The sequence below is a fragment of the Urocitellus parryii genome, chromosome 7 (assembly GCF_045843805.1).
Source record: "Urocitellus parryii isolate mUroPar1 chromosome 7, mUroPar1.hap1, whole genome shotgun sequence".
Lineage (NCBI taxonomy): Eukaryota > Metazoa > Chordata > Mammalia > Rodentia > Sciuridae > Urocitellus > Urocitellus parryii.
The window spans coordinates 169,544,897-169,565,357 of NC_135537.1; the positions used below are offsets into that span (position 1 = coordinate 169,544,897).

The 20,461-nt window shown below is 40.8% G+C and overlaps 1 protein-coding gene across 1 annotated transcript in view; it reads right to left on the minus strand.

Moving 5' to 3' along the window:
• The window catches only part of Ern1 (endoplasmic reticulum to nucleus signaling 1), an 83,807-nt gene extending 70,746 nt beyond the window's left edge, over nucleotides 1–13,061 (minus strand). Inside the window, exon 1 of the mRNA XM_026402239.2 lies at nucleotides 12,917–13,061. Within this exon, the coding sequence (XP_026258024.2) occupies nucleotides 12,917–12,973 (57 nt within the window). The 5' untranslated portion in view covers nucleotides 12,974–13,061. The remainder of the gene's footprint in view (nucleotides 1–12,916) is intronic.
• Nucleotides 13,062–20,461: the final 7,400 nt, after the last annotated feature.

A 20,461-nucleotide genomic window follows, 5' to 3' on the forward strand; every position in this document is an offset into this window, starting at 1 on the left:
TCAAAAAAACTTAACACTGAAAAAGCAAACAACCCAATCAATAATAAGGAGCTTAACAGACACTTCTCAGAAGAAGATATACATTCAATCTACAAATATATAAAAAATATTCGGGGCTGGGGATGTGGCTCAAGCAGTAGCGTGCTTGCCTGGCATGCGTGCGGCCCGGGTTCGATCCTCAGCACCACATACAAACAAAGATGTTGTGTCTGCTGAAAACTAAATAAATAAATAAATAAATATTTTTTAAAAATTTTAAATATTCAACATCTCTAGTAATTAGAGAAATGCAAATCAAAACTAAGATTTCATCTCACTTCAGTCAGAATGGCAGTTATCAAGAATACAGACAACAATAAACGTTGGTGAGGATGAGGGGGAAAAGGCACACTCATACATTGCTAGTGGGACTGCAAATTGGTGCAACCAATCTGGAAAGCAGTATGGAGATTTCTTAGAAAACTTGAAATGGAACCACCATTTGACCCAGCTATCCCACTCCTCAGTCTATACCCAAAGGACTTAAAATTAGCATATATAGTAACACAGCCACATCAATGTTTATAGCAGCTCAATTCACAATAGCTAAACTGTGGAAGCAAAGTTCCTTTTTAAAAAATTTTTAGAAGCATAATAATTGTATGCATTTATGTACATACAATGTGTTATTTTAATTATATATATAGTATAACAATCAGATAAAGGTAATTAGCACATCCATCATCTCAAGTATCATTTCTTTGTGTTAAGAACATTCAAAATCTTTTTTTAGCTATTTTGAAATCTAGGACATATTGCTGTTAACTATAGTCACCCTACCATATGCTACAAGAGCTCTTTTCTCTGATCTAATTATATTTTTGTACCTAATCATGTACCTCTCTCTATATTACCCTCATCTCTTCCTTGCCCAGGCTCTGGTAACAACAATTTTACTCTCAGATATTTCTAACAGGTCAATTTTTTAGCTTTCACACATGAATGAGAACATGGGATATCTGTCTTTCTGTGCCTGGCTTATTTCATTTAGCATAAATGTCCTCCAATACCATCTATGTTATTGCAAGTGACAGAATTTCATTCTTCTTCATAGTTAAATAAATTCCATTATCTATATATACCACATTTTCTTGATCAATATGTGTGTTGTTGGACACCTAGGTTTGATTCCACATCTTTGCTATTGTGAACCGTGCTGTCGTAAACATGGGAGTGCACCTATGTCTTTGGTATATTGATTTCTAGGAAAGTTCCTTTTTGTTCACATGCTTCCTTCTTGTGCTTTAACTGTCTCACTCACTCCTTCCATAAATTTCTTAGCTATTTCATTCTTGCTACAGAAGCTCTTTTAAAACCACAAGGGTGATTTTACCTGACAGGGTACTGTGACAGAACCTGGAGAGCAGTATTGTTTTGATTCTCAGGTCTCTTCATATATGGAAAAGGCATAAATCAGTTTAAACAATAAATAACAATAAATCAGCTTCAGTTCTGGGTAGCTTTTAATAAACCTTTAAACTTCTTGTATTCAATACCTAAGTATATTTTAATATGAGGCCAGCTATCAACTAAAGCTGTCAAAAGCGATTTTAACAGTTTAGACTCAAAAAATATTCAAGGAAAAAATGCTTCTAAAAAGCACTACCTGCTCTTTAGAAGTTGAGCAATACACTATGGAAGAAAAAACAATACTAGATTCTCTATTTCTTGTTCACCACCAACTAGCAAAATCTTCCAATCCTACCCTTTATATAAAATGAGCCAAAACTGCCTCTGCTCTGTCCTGGGCTCTGATATTACTAAACACACATAGAAGCATTGCTCTGTCCAGGTAAGGTACAGGAATTACCTGAAGGCTTCAACGTGGTTGCACCTTTGAGTCACCTAGGGTATAAAACTATGCCAGGCTCCACTCCCTTTGATTCAGATTTCCTTCACCTAGGATGGTCTGGGCATAGGATTTTTAAAAGCTTCCCAGGTGACTAATTTGAGTCAGGGCTGGGAAGCATTGCCTGGACTAACACGCCTAAGTGCAGCTGTGGCCTTCTGTGTAGATGTCTCTGTCACACCTACAGGCCCCAGGAGTCACGGGTCATTGGCTTTAAGAGAAAAGATATCTGATTTACTCCTCTGACTCAACCAGAGATCAGTGACAATGTCAGGTTCTGGGGAGCTGACAGCTGTTCAAAAATGAATGAAAAAAATTGGTTTTCATGACAAACATTCCCAAAGCCTACACCAACAATTATTCCCTCATTTGAAATAGAAGGGGGGGAAATAATCCACTGGAGAATGAGATGGTTTTGAATTAGAATTATAAATTAGTCTATTAAATAAGGAAACCATGTTTAATACATAAGAGGATGACCCTGGATCAAGGTTCATTTTTTAACAGTGAAACATCTTGCCAAGTGAAAAATGAAACAGACATGGAATAATAACAAACCATTTATCTCATGGGGTCTGGAAATGAAAAAATTAATCTCATTACTGATATGAAGAACTCATCAAGAAGATATCACGGGTTGTGTCCACCCAAGCAAGAATCCTGGAAGCCTCCCAAATTCTGTACAAACATATACTACTTATGAGACCCCATTAAAAATACAGAATACTTGGGCTGGGGATGTGGCTCAGCGGTAGCGCGCTCGCCTGGCATGCGTGCGGCCCGGGTTCGATCCTCTGCACCACATACCAACAAAGATGCTATGTCCGCCGAGAACTAAAAAATAAATATTAAAAAAATTCTCTCTCTCTCCCCTCTCTCTCCTCTCTCACTCTCTCTTAAAAAAAAAAAAAGAAGAAAAAATACAGAATACAGCCAGGAGGGGTGACACACACCTATAATCCCAGCAACCCAGGGAGGCTAAGGCAGGAGAACTGCGAGTTTGAGGCCTGGGCAACTTAACAAGTCTCAAAAAGGGGGTGGGGGCCTGGGAGGCAGAGAAGGGTATAGCTCAAGTGGTTACAGTGCCCCTGAGTACAATCCCTAGTTCTGTGAAAAAACAAATATGACTATAAACAACTAAAGCAGCAACTACCTCTATCCTGCCCTGAAAAATCCAAAACTCACTCATTTGATGATAAAACAGCTCCTTATTTTGTTGGTCATAATGAGTCCCAAAGAGCAATTCAATATTTGCTGAGTTCCCACTACAGAGGACTAGCCAACAACCAGCCTAAATACCACAGGGGATAAAAAGATAAGCAAGGCAGGTCCCTCTTCTCTCTAGCTCAGACCAGCAAGTTAAGTCAGACACACATACATACACACCCCTCCAGGGCACATTTCTGGTCCCCTCCTCCCTGCCTCAATACTCTCTCCTTGGGAGACCTGTGGAAGCTAAGTTGAGTCCATCCACTGTGGCCCAGTGATCACGTGGCCGTGGTCATTGTGATTCTCTCGTCATCACAGGTCTACTTCTGGTATCTGAACTGCTTAGAAGGTGGGGGCTTCTGCAAAGGAAAATGCCAGAACCAGCCTGATGATTAGAAATTTGATCTTTTCAGGATTTCAGGGTGAAGACTGTGAGCAACTTTGGTTAAAGGCTTCTAAGACATGAACTTTCAGTTTTGCTATTTCAATTGTAATACCGGGTGAGATGTTACTGAAAAGCACACCTGCTTGGATATTATTAGACCCCCAAATGGAAAAAAAAAAAAAAAGCTTAAGCTGTGAATTGGGCTTAGTGGCCTCTTACTCTCCATCTCCAGAGCTGGCTCCAGAACACTAAAAATGGTCCACCTCCCTCACAGAGCTTCTCAGCATTTCTGTTTCAAAGCTGCATCTTTGCACCACTGTAATAAGCAGTAGGAGGAATAGCTCTATCTGAGCACTTTCCACAAATCTACAAGTAGTACAAGTCAGCCTACTGGATGTACTTTACTTCTCTAGCCCCCAAGCCTCAGGGCAACCCTCTGTGCCTGCTCCTCAGGCTGCAACTGGGGGAGCTGGACTGATTTATCCTAACGAATGCACCAGAACCTAAGTTCTGCAGGGCTGCTCTCTGGTGAGGGGCAGGAGAATTAGTTTCAAAGTTTGTTTGCCACTCATGTATATGACCTTGGACAGGTCACCAGCCCTCTGGGGCCTTGGCTTCCTCCTATGTTTGCTCTAGATAGCTAGGGTTTCAACTTGGGAGGGGAGGGTCATGGCTAAGAGAAGGTAGTTTGTTCCCTAAACTCCACTCTCCAAGGCTCTACTATGCATGCACACATGCACATAGACAAAAGATATATTTTTTAAAGTATTCATTTTTTAGTTGTAGGTGGACACAATATCTTTATTTCAGTTTTATGTGGTGCTGAGGATTGAACCCAGGGCCTCATGTGTGCTAGGCAAGCACTCTACCACTAAGCTACAACCCCAGCCCCATACAAAAGATATTTTAAAAATCTAAAAATTCCATTTACACTCAACTTAAAATCCACGTGCTAAAGTAAACAGCATATCCCTGTCACCGAGGGATATGTGCCATAGGCCTTGTGTGTACCTTGAGACTCAATGGACCAGATATCTAAGATCCCATCTAGCAGTCTAATATATTCTGATTCCAGTGCACCCAGGAGACTATAGGTTTATTCACATAAGCTACTATTTCTGGAATTTTTTAGAATCTCCTTTCAAAGAATATACTTTTGAGTGGCTGGGGTTGTAGCTCAGTGGTAGGGTACTCGCCTCACACATGTGGGGCACTGGGTTTGATCCTCAGCACCACCTAAAAATAAAAGTATTGTGTCCATTTACAATTAAAAGATATTAAAATATATATATAATATTATATTATATTATATTTATGTTTATATTTGAATCCCCTAAGTGGTATAAACTCCTGCTCAGTTGACGATGGATTTCATTTTAACAAACAAACAAAAATCAAATTCAAGTCTCCTCAATGCACTGTGTGGTCAAATTAAAAAAAAAAAAAAAGTTGCAGTATGACTCATGTAAAAAAATGTATTAAACAAAGACTGGAAGGAATTGGGAAATATTTTAAGTTGTGTAAGGATAATGGGCTTAAGAGTAAATATGATTTTTAAAGGTTCCTTTAAAGTTGGGCTAATAAGTGGGTTAGATAATTTATCAAATGATACAACACAAAGTCTTAAAAAGATAATTTGTATAACATGTAAGCTGACCCCAAAGGGGTGATTGATTATTTCAAAAGTGACACATTGTTTTGGATGAATAATTCAGGCATGTTTGTGGGAAAAGCAAAACAAAGAAACAAGAAACAACAAAAGGGATGACTTTCATCAAGTGGTACTTTTTATCTTCCTAGGAAAAAAAACAGTTGTATGGACAAGCCACACGTTTTAAGAACAGCAGCCTCCAAAGGAACAATCAATGCATCAACTCTTGATTTGTAAACAGTTTTGAGGCAAAACTTTCAATGGCTTCATAACCCTGCATACAAACAATCTTATCTGTAGGAGATAGGCTGCCCTCAAAAACCAAAGTAACAGAATTACCCCCAAAGTATTTCAGGGTGCTTATGGGAGCCACATCTGCTAGAAAGTGATTGGTTTCAGATTATGAAACCACTGCATACCAAAGGATGCTGTAAACAAGCTATTTAACACATCAGGATGAAAAAAAAAATTCTCAAAATCTCTTAGTTATATAGGATGTCATCCAGAGATTGCTATGGTTATCTATACCTTTAAAATATAAACAAAATCTAGGCAGGCACAGTGGCTCATGAATGTAATCCCAGCTACTTGGGAAGTTAAGGCAGAAAGAACACAAGTTCAAGGCCAGTCTAGGTAACTTAGTGAAACCCTGTCTCAGAATAAAATTAAAGGGCTGGGGTAATAGCTCAGTGGTAAAGCACTTGCCTAGCACATGTGAGGCACTGGATTGGAACCTCAGCATGACATAAAAATAAATAAATAAAAATAAAGATATTGTGTCCATCTACAATTTAAAAAAATGCATGGGTACATCTTTAAAAAATTAAATTTTAAAAAGCTGCAATGTGGAAAGAGAACGAGAAAGGGCAGCTGATATAGCTCAGTGGTAGAGAGCTTGTCCAGCATGCATGAGGCCCTGTGTTCCATATTCAGTACCATACATACACATATATAAAATCTATAAACAAAATCTAAAAATTCCATTTTCACCCAATTACCATCCATAGTGCTAAAAGAAAAAAAAAAAAAGCTTATTAGTACTGGAGATTGAAACCCCGGGGGAATTAATTATTGAGCCACATTCCCAGCCCTTTTTTGTATTTTATTTAGAGACAGGGTCTCACTGAGTGCTTAGGACCTTGCTAAATTGCTGAGGCTGGCTTTGATCCTTCTGCCTCAGCCTCAAGAACTGCTAGGATTACAGGTGTGCGCCTCCATGCCCAGCTAAGAGCTTACTTTTAAAATGGCTATCGTATTGAATATAGTGGCACATGCCTGTAGTCCTAGAGATTACTGTCTCAAAAATAAAATTAATTAATAAATAAAAAGGGCTAGAGATATGGCTTAGAGGTAAAGTGCAAGTAGATTTAATCCTTAGTACCACAAAAAATAATAATGAAGTAGTAGCTATCATAAAACCAATTTAAGGTGAGGTTTTTTATTGTTGTTGTTGGTGGTGGTTTTTTTTGTTTTTTCTGCGTTTTAAAACATCCAACATTCCTTAAGGGTTTCCAGAGGGCTGTAAAACAGTACACACAAACAACAAATTTCAGCTCAAGGGATTTATTTCAAGCAAATAATTAAGTAGTTAATATGCATTCAAGAGTTTAGCAACAAGGAGGTCCATCACATTGTTTATAATTCTGAAAATTAAAAAGTCTCAATATCTAAATGGTTGAAGTCACATTATGATTCATCCATTAAGAGAAGTTCTATGCAGTCAGTAAGAATGATGTTGCAGAGTTAAAGTTACTGACAAAGAAAGATCTGTTTCAGTTTGGGGAAGACAAAATTATCTATGTAGACATGTGCACAAGAAAAAAAAAACTGTCTGGAAGCAAATATATTAAGATGTTAGTAAATTAGCCAACAGGTAAATGCAAAACCATAATGAGCTGGGCACAGTGGCACAGGCCTTTTATACTAGCTACTTCAGAGGCTGGGGTAGAAGGATTTTTTAGAAGATAGTATCATATGATAAAAATAAAAAGGGCTGGGAATGTAGCTCAGTGGTACAATGCTCTTGGATTCAATTCATAGTACTGATATTAAAAGGAAAAAAAACATAAGGAGTACCATTTTATACTCACTGGGATAGTTACAATTAAAAAGAGACAATAATAAGTGAGGATATGAAACATTGAAACTCTGTAAAACAGCACAGCTGCTTTTTTTTCTAAATATTTTTAGTTATAGATGGACACAATACCTTTATTTTATTTATTTATTTTTATGTGGTGCTGAGGCTTGAACCCAGTGCCTTACACATGCCAGGCAAGTGCTCTACCACTGAGCCACACAGCCCCAACCCCACCACAGCTGCTTTTTGAAAAGAGTCTGAAAGTTCCTTGAAAGATTAAACATGAATTTACCATATGACCCAGCAATCCCATCCTAGGTATTGACCCAGAAATTTCACTCCAAGGAAAGTAAAAATGTATGTGAATTCAAAAACTTGTACATAACTAGGTGCAATGACACACACTTGTAATCCCAGTGACTTGGGAGGCTGAGGCAGGAGGATCCCAAATTCAAGGCCAGCCTCAGCAATTTAATGAGGCCCTAAGCCTTAGCTCAGTGGTAAAGCACCACTGAGTTTAATCCCCAGTATAAACAAAACAACAACAAACTTGTACATAAAAGTATATAGCAGCATTATCTATAATAGCTAAAAAGTAGAAATAACCCAAATGTCCACCAACTGATAATGGACTTAACAAAATGTGGCATATTTGTATAATGAAATATTATTCAGTAATAAAAAGGAAGTAGGTGGGGCTGGGGTTGTAGCTCAGTGATAGAGCATGTGTGAGGCACTGGGTTTGATCCCCAGGACCTCATAAAAATAAATAAATAAAACAGAGGTTAAAAAAAATGATAAAAACAGTAAACTTAAAAAAAAAAAGGAATTAAGTACTGGCACGTGCTACAACATGGATGAGCCTTAAGAACCTAATGCTAGATGAAAGTCAGTTATAAAAGACCACATATTGTATGATTCCATTCTTATGAAATGTCATAATAGGTTAATGTATAGAGACAGAAAGAAAGAGTTTAGTGCTTACCAGAGAATAGGAGATTTGAGGGGGAAAGCGGATTGGGAGCTACTGGGCAGAGTTTCTGGGATGATGACAATGTTCTAAAATAGATTGTGGTGATGGCTGTACAATTCTGTGAATGTATTAAAAAAGCCACTGATTGAAACATTTTAAATGAGTGAATTGTGATGACAGTTGAACAATGTCTCCATAAAGTTGTTGAAAATACTAACAGAGGCTATGTTTGGGTAGTAGAACTCTAGGGGGGTTTTTGTTTTGTTTAATGTAGGCTTATCCATCCTTTCTGATTTTTCTACACTGAATATGATTACTTTGAAAGATTTTTTTTAAATCTTCCCATGTTATCATAAAGAAAACACCAAACATACAAAATTTTTTGAAAATAAAAAGGAAGTACAACTTTCTTTATAATAGTGGAAAACTGTTCACAATCCTTATGACCCCCTCAGGGCAAATGCTCAGCAAAGCATCATGGCTTATTATCACATCAATCCCAATCAGTTAGGATCCCATTCGCCAACCTGTGGCTGGGCACAGAAGCTCAAATGCTTTTACACTGATGATGGTTTACAAAGGTGCTACCAAAGCTACAAATGTATGACCTAATTCTAGAATGTTATAGGAAACATTCTGGAACAACAACAAAAAAAAAAAAAAAAGAGAGAGAGAGAGAGAGAGAGAACACATACTTTTATTTGTATGTGAACAAGATCACAGATAATAAGAAATGATAAAGAGCCTAAAACTAACTTAAAATTTTTAAAAAGGAAATGTAACCAATGACCTCATGATTATTATTATAATTGTGTGTGTGTGTTGCTAGAACTCCGGGCCTTACTCAAGCTGGACAAGCACTCTATCACTTCGCCACATCCCCAGCCCTGATTATTATTGAAGTTCTACTTTTCCCAGTCTATATCTGGTCTGTGTACTCATTTGAATATCTCAGTGCTATGTTGCTCTGAGGTAGGGAAGTCTAATGCCAAACATTGAATATGGAAAAGATAAAGATAGGAAACAATTCTCAGCTTCTGGGAAATATATCCAACCAGCATGTTTATTATTCACAGACTATGATTCATCATCCCTATTTTTTTATAAGCCAGCATCATACTCTAATCATATTGCTAGGTAACAGGCCCCCAAGTTATTTGAAAATAATAAAAACCAAATCCATATGAGAAGGTCATCATTACCCTAGGTACATGTATGATTGCACGAATGGTATGACTTTACATTGTGTACAACCAGAGAAATGAAAAGTTTGTGTACAATGAATCAAAGTGCATTCTGCTGTCATGTATAACTAATTAGAACAACAACAATAATAACAACAAAAACGAATCCATTAAAAAGGCACATTAGGCTTTTCTCCTCTATATCATTTCTTTAAGGAGAATGTTTGATCATTATAAAACAATCAAAATATTGGATATACAGATTACTTTGGATCTTAAAACCAAAGAGGATTCCAATGAAAATAACATAAATTATCCAATGATTCTTCATCCTGAAAAAATGGAATAAAAAACCCAAGGCAAGCAAATAACCACATTCCCTAGCCCACATAAGCGATACTATTCTATCCAGGCAACATGAAGAAATCTTTATGTAGCTCACTGGATTTATATTCAGGAATATGGTTTATCATCAAACTTTCTTAAGAGTAACTCTCAGACACAATTTCTCTTATGCTCTGAAAAGCTATACTATGGCAGAAAGATGAGTGGCTTGCGCAAATGAGTGTACACAACTACAGTTTAATTTCATGATCCACAGTCCTAATAACATAAACTAATTAAACTAATGGAACATTCTACTCATGGCCACAGTATAAATAGCTCAGTCCTGCCTATTAGGATAATTCATGCAGACGATAGCTATCAGAATAAATGATAAGCAGGGACATTTCTAGTTAAGACTCATCTCTCAGATGCACACTGTGCTTCTGTTTACAGGTCCTTAGTTCTCAGTGACTTCTTTTACCCCATCTCAAAACCAAAATGCAGGCTAAATAAATTTGATATATTTTAACTAGAAAGTATTTGGCTTCACATGTTACCAATCTTTTTAGTAACTAAGAAAAATGGCACCTAAACACCATAAAATGAGAACTACGACAGTGATGATGTGAAACTACCAATACCAGGTACAAGATAAGGATCTAGAAAGAAAGGGGGGGGGGGAGACAGTCTCAAGTGCTTTATAATACCAACATTGTTGCAATTTGGGATCTGATAGTCTTGAGTCTCAACCAATAATTAATTAATGCCTGTCTCAATTAGACATACACTGAAAGAAAAATCACAGGCAGTATTGCTTCCAATATATGAGTTACTTCATCAATCAAAAAGAAATATTATTTTAAAAACCTTTCCTGCAGAGCCATAGCATAACATCAAAAAGTGATGACTTTGGGGCTGGGGATGTGGCTCAAGCAGTAGTGCGCTCGCCTGGCATGTGTGCAGCCTGGGTTCGATCCTCAGCACCACATACAAATAAAGATGTTGTGTCCGCTAAAAACTAACTAACTAAATAAGTAAATAAATATTTAAAAAAAAAAAAAAGTGATGACTTCAACAGGGCATGATGGTGCACACTTGTAATCCCAATGACTTGGGAGGCTGAGGCAAGAGAATTGGAAGTTCAAGGCCAGTCTCAGCAATTAAGTGAGGCCCTATCTCAAAATAAAATATAAAAAGGGCTGGGGATATAGCTCAGTGGTAAACCACTCCTGCTTTCAATCCCCAGTACAAAAAAAAAAAAAAAAAAGATAGGGAAAGAAAAAGAATGGACATTTATTATCTGCTGGGTACAAGGCGCCTTCTTTCACACATTAGCTATGATTATTTCATAAATCAAGAAACTGAATTCCTAAAAAGTAAAATAACTTACCTGAGGGCACAGCAAGCAAGTGATCACTTAGAACTCAGGTTTGTTTTTACAGCCACTGTGTTCTGTACAACATAACTACTACCTAGTTTAAGTACAACCTCCTAGAAATTTCACTTAGAATTTTAATACTACGTTTGAGGGGTCAAAACTTTTACTGCAATAAAATTCTGGGAGTGTCATCCTGACCTTTCACCAAGCAGTAATAGTGAAACATAACCTTTTGATAAGGGCCTGAAATATTTTACCATGAACCCTGAGAAGTTTGGATTTCTAAATACAATTTGGAAATATTTACATGAACAAACTGTAGCCCTGACTAAAGCTAAATAGTTATTATTGGCTTCTTAATCTTAAGTCACTCCATAACTAAAACACTACAATCTAGAAAAAAATAGCAAATGCAAAGATGTGGGAAAAGAAACTACATACACCTGGGTTCTGACAATATGAGATGATCGATTTCCACATTATATGTTTGATCACTGTTTGTACTCGTATTTGTGAGCAATAATCTGCCAATAAACTCAAGGTGCAGTGTTCAAGTTCAAACCCTGACCCTAGCTCTGAGTTGTGAAAGTGGATTTTTCTATTTATTAAAAAAAAAAACACCTTAACTTATCAAAGTTTTATCAAGAAGAAAGTGTATACCAATTTTCCTTTTAAAGAAACCTGAATTTGAAAAAGGTGACCTTATTTATTACTTGGGCAGTTTCCAAATTCTTGTTACTCCAAGAGCACAATTATTTACCTAAAATGCATGAGAGTTCAAAGAGTTCACTCTGGCTGGCCCGCAGGGCGACACAAGTCAATTCTCCATCTGGACACCTGGTACATGATATGCCATATTAAAGGGAACACGGTACCTTCAAAGAGGTCATTAAACAGAACCTGTACAAATGTGCCATACCCACATCCTGAACAATACGTTTTTTAAAAGGCACTCACTGGTATAAAACCAAATCTGCCCACAAAATGTCCTCCTCAGTCACGGTGCCCATGTCCACAGACTAGGTGAAGGTCGTAAATAATTAAATAAACATAAACTTGGGCCCTGTCATTCTTCTCCAGAAAAAAAAAAAAAAAATGAGAGGACCTTTCTGATGAACCCACAGTGCTCTCACGTGAGGAGACAGTTTTTGGTATACAAACTTTTGAAGTGGCTTCACCTCTGGCCCATGGGGGGATCGTAAAAGAGTCCAATTCCCACAGCTTAATTTGCTTAATGAAGCCTTGGCGCACAAAAGGAAGCCTCCTACCTCCGAACGCTAAGAAACCTGAAGGGCAGGTAAGCAGAATCCAGCCCTTGGGTAAAAATGCTTCCCCATTCGCTTGCTGCATTCGCTTCCCAAAGTCGCATTTTTAAAAAGTTCAAACAAGGATTCGAAACTCAAGTCATTCCCTTCCCCTCGATTACAGGGCCCTTTTCCGTCCTTCCGCGGCCATCGCCAGGCAGAGCCGTCGCCCACCTGTGGGGAGGGTCCGGCAGGTGGGCAGCCTGCTGGGGCCCCGGGCCTGCGGGAGACTGCACGAAGTTCGCCCCAGCCCACCCGGCCCCGCGAGCCGCTGCCACTGACAGCCGCGCTGGCCCCAGAGGCCCCTCGGGTGGCGGACTCCTCAGCGTGGCCACTGCCGGCCACGACTCCGGCCGGGAAGTCGCTCGCGGCCCGGCGCCGCCTCCCACGCCCGGTCCACGACTCTGCTGGGCGCACGGCCTCAGGCCACCGCCGTACCTCGGCTCGGATTCCAGCCCCAGCGACCGCGCGACCCTCCCCCGGTCACAGCCCGGTTCGCCGCGGGCTGTCCCCATCCCGCGATCCCTGGTCACTTACCCTGGAGCCGGGCAACAGCAGCGCCAGCAGCAGCAGCAACAGCCGCCGGGCCGGCATGGCGGGGACTGGGCCCTGGCTCCGGGCCCGGCCGGCCGGCTCCAGGGGCGGTGCGGACGGAGGACTGGGCGGGGGCGCCGCGACGACAGCGCGGCAGCGGCCGAGCCACAGCGGACGCAGAGCTGACTAGGCGGCGGCGGCACCCCCATTCCGGGCCCTATAAGCGCCGGGTGCCGCCACTTCTTCCGGTCGGGGCGGGCTCGAGGGGCGGGGCCTGGGCGGGGCCTAACCAGGGGCGGGCCCGCTGCCCGGAGGGGCGGGTCGAATGTAGGCTGGGTCGGGGGTCTGGGCGTGGCTAAACCGAAAGGCGGGGCTGAGGGCGGAGCGAGATTCTGGAGGGCTCTGGTCCTTTGGGCCACTGCTGTTGATGAGAAGGATCGACTCTTGGCGTCCGGCGTTAGGAGGGCCCGGCTATTGAGGCGAGAAGCTTGTCTGAAGGCTGGAGAACCCGACAACGCCCCGTCCTCCAGGCGACCCCCCTAACCCTGCCTAGGGACCCGCGGCGTCAGATCTCATCAGGGGAAAGCCCGGGACACCGGCCGCCCAGTGTACCCAGAAGCCTACTCTTGGTCTTCCCCCTGTTGTGGAAGAATTGCTGGCAGGGGATTCCAGCAAGCACCGCTTCTGCCCTACCTACAGTCGCACAGTTCACTGCAGAGGCCCTCCTGCTGTGCCCCATCCAGCCGGAAAAAGGCCCATTTATTGGGGCTTTCTTTCTTTCTTCCCTTTCTTTACCCTCAGGAATTCCCCTCAAATTGAGTCCAGCAGCCATCAGTTCCCTTTGGAATGAACCATGGCCAAGTCATTCCCTAAAAATTATAGGAAGAAAACTATTTGGGATACTTGAGTCTTGTGTGTTTGTTAATGGGACGTTTGTATACGTGTAACCTTGACCTCATGAAGCTTGAGATGATTTGTGTCACAGCTCATTGCAGGGAGTGTGTGGGTTGAGGACTCCTACCAGTCTAGTTGAGGGTTGTGGGCTATTAATCAGAATTAAAGCGCCCAGCAGCTGCTTGGTCACTAGGTCCCAAACTGCCTTCCACTGAGAAGGACATATTACTTGTAATAAGATTTGAAGTACAAATCTTAGGAAAGCAAGAAAAGGTACAATTTTTTTTATTTTTCCTAACTTGCTCAGATGACAGACTTAAGATATTTCAGATTTAGAGGGAGCGGGGAAGTAAGTAATGTTAGAAAAAAATTGCAAAGGAGTAGCAGAGGCATGGCCAAGTGGCTGGTCTGTGTGCATTGTGGGTCAACCCACCCAACTATAACAGACAGAAATGCTCACAGGAAGCCCAAATCCTGTAAAGTTTCCCCATTCCCAACCCCTAACTTGAATCACAGCTAATAGACTAATCCTATCCCGGCTGGAGAAAGCAACACATCAGTTTAAGAGACAAATTTAGCAACTGTGAAAGCAGGAGAGACATTTTGAGAAGTGTCACTGACATGTCTACATGCAAACAGAGAGGTTTGAGATGGGCAGAGAGAAGTTGGCAAAACAGCCTCAGCATTCCTGTAGCCAGGTAGCCAGGGAGGAGCTCTTTCATGACTACCTGGACAGATCACAAAGTGACAACAAGATCTATTAGACATGTGCTTGAGTTGAAGAAGGAGAAGGAGAAGGAGAAGAAGAAGAAGAGGAGGAGCTTAACTGAAAAGCTTGGCTTTCACATCCCTTCTTCAGTGTATTTTCTCAAACAGTAGAGTAAGTCTGGGAGGAGAACTTGCTGTGCTGAAACCCTGGCAGACCTTTGACAATTCAAAATGTCACTATGACCCTGTAAATGCTGCAGATGAAACACAAAGGGGTATGCTGACCTCAATCTGACTCATAAATCAGTTTTAAAGATCCTGGAAACAAACAAAAATCATCCAAGAAACCTGGGCCAGGTAGGAGTATTTGTCCTGTATTTAGTTGGATCAAATTCCCAGGCCTTAATTGCACTGTTACATGTTCTCAAAATTGCTTATGCACCACAAAATGGTTTTTAGGCTTACCCAGGCCACATGCTTCATGAACTTCTTCCGTTGATTGACAGTTTCGACTGATAAGCACTGGTTTTATTTATGGTGGTGTTGCCCATAATCTTGCTTTTCAGTCAAATACTGCTTTTGACAGCTTTTTACTTATGACAAGACAAAAGCTGGCATGACTGATAAAAACAGAAATGAAAATATTTTGTAGATGCCTGTGAAGTGTACCTTCCCCTATAAAAGACCCAAAACCAGAGCTGGATGTAATCCCAGCTACTTGGGAAGTTGAGGGAGGAGGATTCCAAGTTTGAGGCTAGTCCCAGCAACTTAGCAAGACCCTGTCTCAAAATTTTAAAAAGGGACTGGGCATGGTGGCACACACCTGCAATCCCAGCAACTCCAGAGGCTGAGACAGGAAGATTGCGAATTCAAAGCCAACCTTAGCAAAGGCACTAAGCAACTGAGTGGGACCCTTTCTCTAAATAAAATACAAAATAGGGCAGGGATGTGGCCCATCAGTCAAGTGCCCCTGAGTTCAATCCCCAGTACAAAAAAAAAAAAAATTTAAAAGAGCTGGGTATGTAGCTCAGTGGCAGAATGCCTCACCTTTGGAGTGAGTTCAGACCTCACTCCAAAAACAAGCAAAAACACTGAAAATGGACACTAAATAACCTTTCAGGATTTAAATAATATCCACTAATTAAGGCCAAGGTCATGGTCTAAGTATAAAATAAACCCTCTTTTGTCACCAAGGTAAGAAATATATATGTATATATGCATTAGCTTCAGCAAGGATTATAGCAGGATCTCAATGCTGGGAGGCAGGAGAAAGGGAGATAGCAAGATCTTATTTTCACTTCTCTTTAAAGCAGTGGTTCCCAAAGTTGAAGAGCTTTAAAAAAAGTGGATTTTCAATACATTTTCTTTACTGATTCGGAATTTCCAGGGAACACAGCCCAGAAACCTGTGTGTTTTCCAGTCTACTCAGGAGACTGAGAGACTATAGCTAATGTTTATTTTAGCAAATGTTGCCCTCTAGTGGAAGAAATTATGACCTCTACTTGCCTATTTCATTTGTGTTTAAAATTTTCTTTTTACACTGATTTGTCAGGTTGTCTTGCAATAGCTCTTTAGTGAGACAATAGCTACTTTTTTTAAACAATAGCTACTTTTTTTTAACAATAGCTACTTTTGAAGAAGGGGACTTAGAAGAAAAAGTTCCTAAAGCTGGAAATGGAGATTATATTTCAAAGCTTGAGTTAGTCTCCAGGGAATAGCATCTTCATAAGCAGAGAGTTTGTTTTTCAGTGAACTCCCTGTTGCTGCTGTTTCCAAACAGACTTGGATTCACAGGAATAATGGGAAAAATAAAACAATGAAGCAGGAGTCAGTCTCTAGTAGCAAGATAAATTTTTATCTCCTTTCTGTTCTAGTTTTTTGTTTTTGTACCAGGGATTAAACCCAGGGGTACTTAACTACTGAGCCACTAATATTTTATCCAGAAACAGGGTCTTGCTGAATTGCTTAGGGCCTCGAAGAGTTGCTGAGGCTGGCTTTGAACTTGTCATCCTCCTGCCTCAGCCTCCTGAGCCACTGGCATTATAGGCATGCACCACCACACCCAGCTCTGTTCTAATGTTTAAGGGAAAAGCTAAAATCTATTGCCTCTGGGAGCAGTTTCATCTTAGGTAAATAGAATTTTGGCTTTTCCTGTTCAAGGATGACTGGCTTTGAAAATATTGTGATACTCTTTGTCAGAATTCCTCTCTACCATAGATCCATACCCACTATGATACACACTTTCTTATATTGCAAAAGTGATTATTTCTTATTATCAAGGTGACTATTGACCATTGCGGTTGACTGGAAATGTGCAAATATCTGCTTTACGGGATCATCTTGTGCAACTCTTCTATGAGGTACATGTCATTAGCCTCCTCTTACAGATGATAACACTAAAATTGAGAAAGGTTGACAGCTTGGTGGATAACACACAGCTAGCAAGAGGCACAACATGGATTAGAAACCAGAGATCTATTTAACTTTGGAGTTCCTGAGTTAACCCTAGATGCTATAACATGTTCCACCATTAACTGACTGTTATTTTTGCCCCCGTCAACAGCATTATAACAAGGTATGATTATGGGACCTTTAAGTGTACTTAGTAGTCCAGGCTGGCATTTTTGTGGAAGACAGTCATTCCCCCATATTTGTGAGAGGTTGGTTTCAGGACATCCCTACCCCTGCAAATACAAAAATTCCAAGATGCTTAAGTTCCTCATATGAAATGGCATAGCATTTGCATATATCTTACCCTCATCCTCCTATATATTTTCAATAATCTCTAGATTGCTAATAATAGTAACATAATATAATGCTATGTCAATGCATTGTCTGGGGATTAATGACAAGAAAAAAAATCTGTGGGCTGGAGATGTGGCTCAAGCGGTAGCGCGCTCGCCTGGCATGCGTGCGGCCCGGGTTCGATCCTCAGCACCACATACCAACAAAGATGTTGTGTCCGCCAAGAACTAAAAAATAAATATTAAAAAAAAAAAATCTGTCCATGTTTGGTATAGCTGCAGTTCTTTTCCAAATATTTCTATCCAAACTTGGTTGCATCCACAGGTATGGAACACATGGATAGGAAGAGCTGGTGTACTAATAACAACCAAAAGTTTGAATATGTGGTGGTGAGGGACATTGCCTTAAATAACAGGTAAAATCTCATGATCTCATCTTGGAGTTGTGCAAAAGAATGTAAAAATATATAGCAGCCATCTGCCTGAGAATAGTGAACTTTCTCCCTGCTTCCTCTAGGGACTAATTCAGGTTTATCCTGACAAGTTATTTGTTCACTAGCTTCTGAGCAGTTGTATTTCACCCCCATTTATGTCATGTCTAAATGCTATGTGACAAAGTGTTCAAAGTGTCACTAGGTTATATTAATAATGTCAGATGGACAACATAGCACCACTATGAAAATGGCCATCCTCTCAAAATACCTCCACTTCCTCACTGCAGGTCCCTCCTAATCCCCTGGGGTCTGACCTATTTCCACAGAACTCTCTGGAAACTTCCCTCAAATAGCTCATAAACATTGAGTCAAATGTATGAAAGATGATATATCATGAGCTTTATAATGTTTTGAACAACTAATAAAAAAATAAAAATAAGAAAAAAAATAAGGAAAAAAAAAGCTCATAAACATTCTTCCTCTTATAAATCCCAGGGGCCATGCTTCATCCTTTTATCCCTGGGCCTCTCTTCAATTCAGGTATGTTAACAGTTCTTTCTTCTTGAACTTTTGCCTCTTGGATATTATTTCCTGTCTTTCCTTCTGTCTCCCTGCTCTTTTTCTTCCTTCCAGACTGAGTCGTTTTCGAGTTGTAATAAGTAGGCCTTCCATGATCTCCTTCTCCTTTCTTTCTAGGAGAATTCATCCACCATATTTTATAGATAGATTTTAAAGCAGTGCCAGGGGTGATGGCACACATCTGTCATCCCAGCAGCTCAGGAGGCTGAGGCAGGAGGATTGCAAGTTCAAAGCCAGCCTCAGCAACTTAGCGAGGGCCTGAGCAACTTAGCAAGACCCTGTCTCTAGATAAAACTTTTTTTAAAACAGGACTCAGGGTGCTGGGAATATAGCTCAGTCAGTAGAGTGCTTGCCTTGCATGCACAAAGCCCTGGGTTCAATCCTCAGCACCACAAAATGAATAAGTAAATGGGGTTGGGGATGTGGGTCAGTTCCCCCCCCCCCCGACTTTTGACTCAGTCTTTTAAGCTCTGCTGGGTTCAATCACCAGTACAATAAATAAATAAATAAATAAATAAATAAATAAATAAATAAAATAAAGCAGAGTGGGACTTTTGCCCTAATTTATTGGTCAATGTCTTTTTGCAGACAAAGTCATTTTGCCCCCTACATGGATGATTACCATTCATTCACTCATTCTTTTGTTTATTCATTCATTCTTTCAACTAATATCTTTTAGGACTTCTCAGTACAAAGAGTTGGTGTCATAAGACAATATCAGGGAATCTGCAAGTTGGTAAAGGTGATGGGACACAATGCACAGAAGTGACCAAGGTACAAGGGTAACTGTGAAATGCAGAAAGATGGGAATAAACTCAGAGAAACAGAATTCTGTGGTCTAGAGCTCGGCCTGGTAGGAGGAGGAAGGGGCGATGGACAGAGCAAGGAGGCTTCGTGGAAGAAGGGATGTCTTCTTCATGGAGGACGGGACGCACCTTTTGCCAGACAGGGGAAAAGACCTTCTGAAGGGACAAGGAGGATCTGCACAAAGGCCTAGGGGAAGGAAAGCACAGGGCTCAGACTCATCAGCGAGCTCCTGCTGGGCTTCTCCACAGAGGGGCAGGGGAGGTGAAGTTGGGAGGACAGGCAGGATGGGCCAGTGGCAGAGACCCCAAGTCAGGCTGGGTTTTGATTAGTAGGCATCAGAGTGAGACGGGTCAGGGGAACAAGCACTTGAGAGACCAAATGAAACTGTTGGTACGAGTTATTTTCATCTTCATCTAGAGCAAAAAAGGGAAGGAGACACGTTGAATGCTAGAAAAAGGCCTTGGCAGGCTGGGGTCATGGCTCAGTGGCAGAGCACTTGCCTGGCCCATGTGAGGCCCTGGGTTCGATCCTCAGTACCACATAAAAATAAATAAACGAAATAAAGATATTGTGTCCATCTATAACTAAAAAATTATATATATCTTTTTTTTTTTTTTAATAAAGAAAAAGACCTTGGCAAGGCAGAATGGAAAGCATTCAACTAGTGCAGTGATTCAAACAAGAAGATGAGGAAGGAAGAATTCAACAGTTCGTCAAATGTTTACTGGGCTCCTGTCATGTTCAAGGTGCTGTTCTCACTACAGGGGACACAGAGGAGAGCAAGTGAACAGGAATTGAGGCCGGCCTTGCAAGAGAGGAAGATATGTTGGATGGTATGAACACCTCCCCAGGCTGGGCAATCATATCAGCTCTGAAAACAATTCTTCCCCTCCTATATGCACATGCTGTTCTCATCATAAGGAAGCACTTATTTCTCCTTCTCTTGAATCTGGACTGCCTTCTGACTGACTTTGACCATAAGTGACATTCTGGGACTTCCCAGCTCAGGTCTTAAGAGGCCTAGCATTTCCATTTCCTTCCTCTTAGCCTACTCACTATTGAGGTGCTCCCTCTTAGAGCCTAGCTGCCTTGATGGGAGAAGCCCAGCCCCCCAGGAAGAGAATGGAGCTGCTGCGAACAGCTCTTGCTGAGCTCCTAGCTGCCAGCCATTGGGCAAGCCATCTTGGATGCTCCAGCCCGATTAAGCCTCCAGATTTCCTTAGCCACCACCACATGCAGCAGAAAAGAAGCTCTTGGCGGAACATAGAATTGTGAGACATAGTAAAATGGCTTGTCTTGAACCATTGAGTTATGGGTGGTTTGTGCATATTATGATTTGTCGTTTGATTACCTACTGATAACCAAAACAGCTACCATAGGGC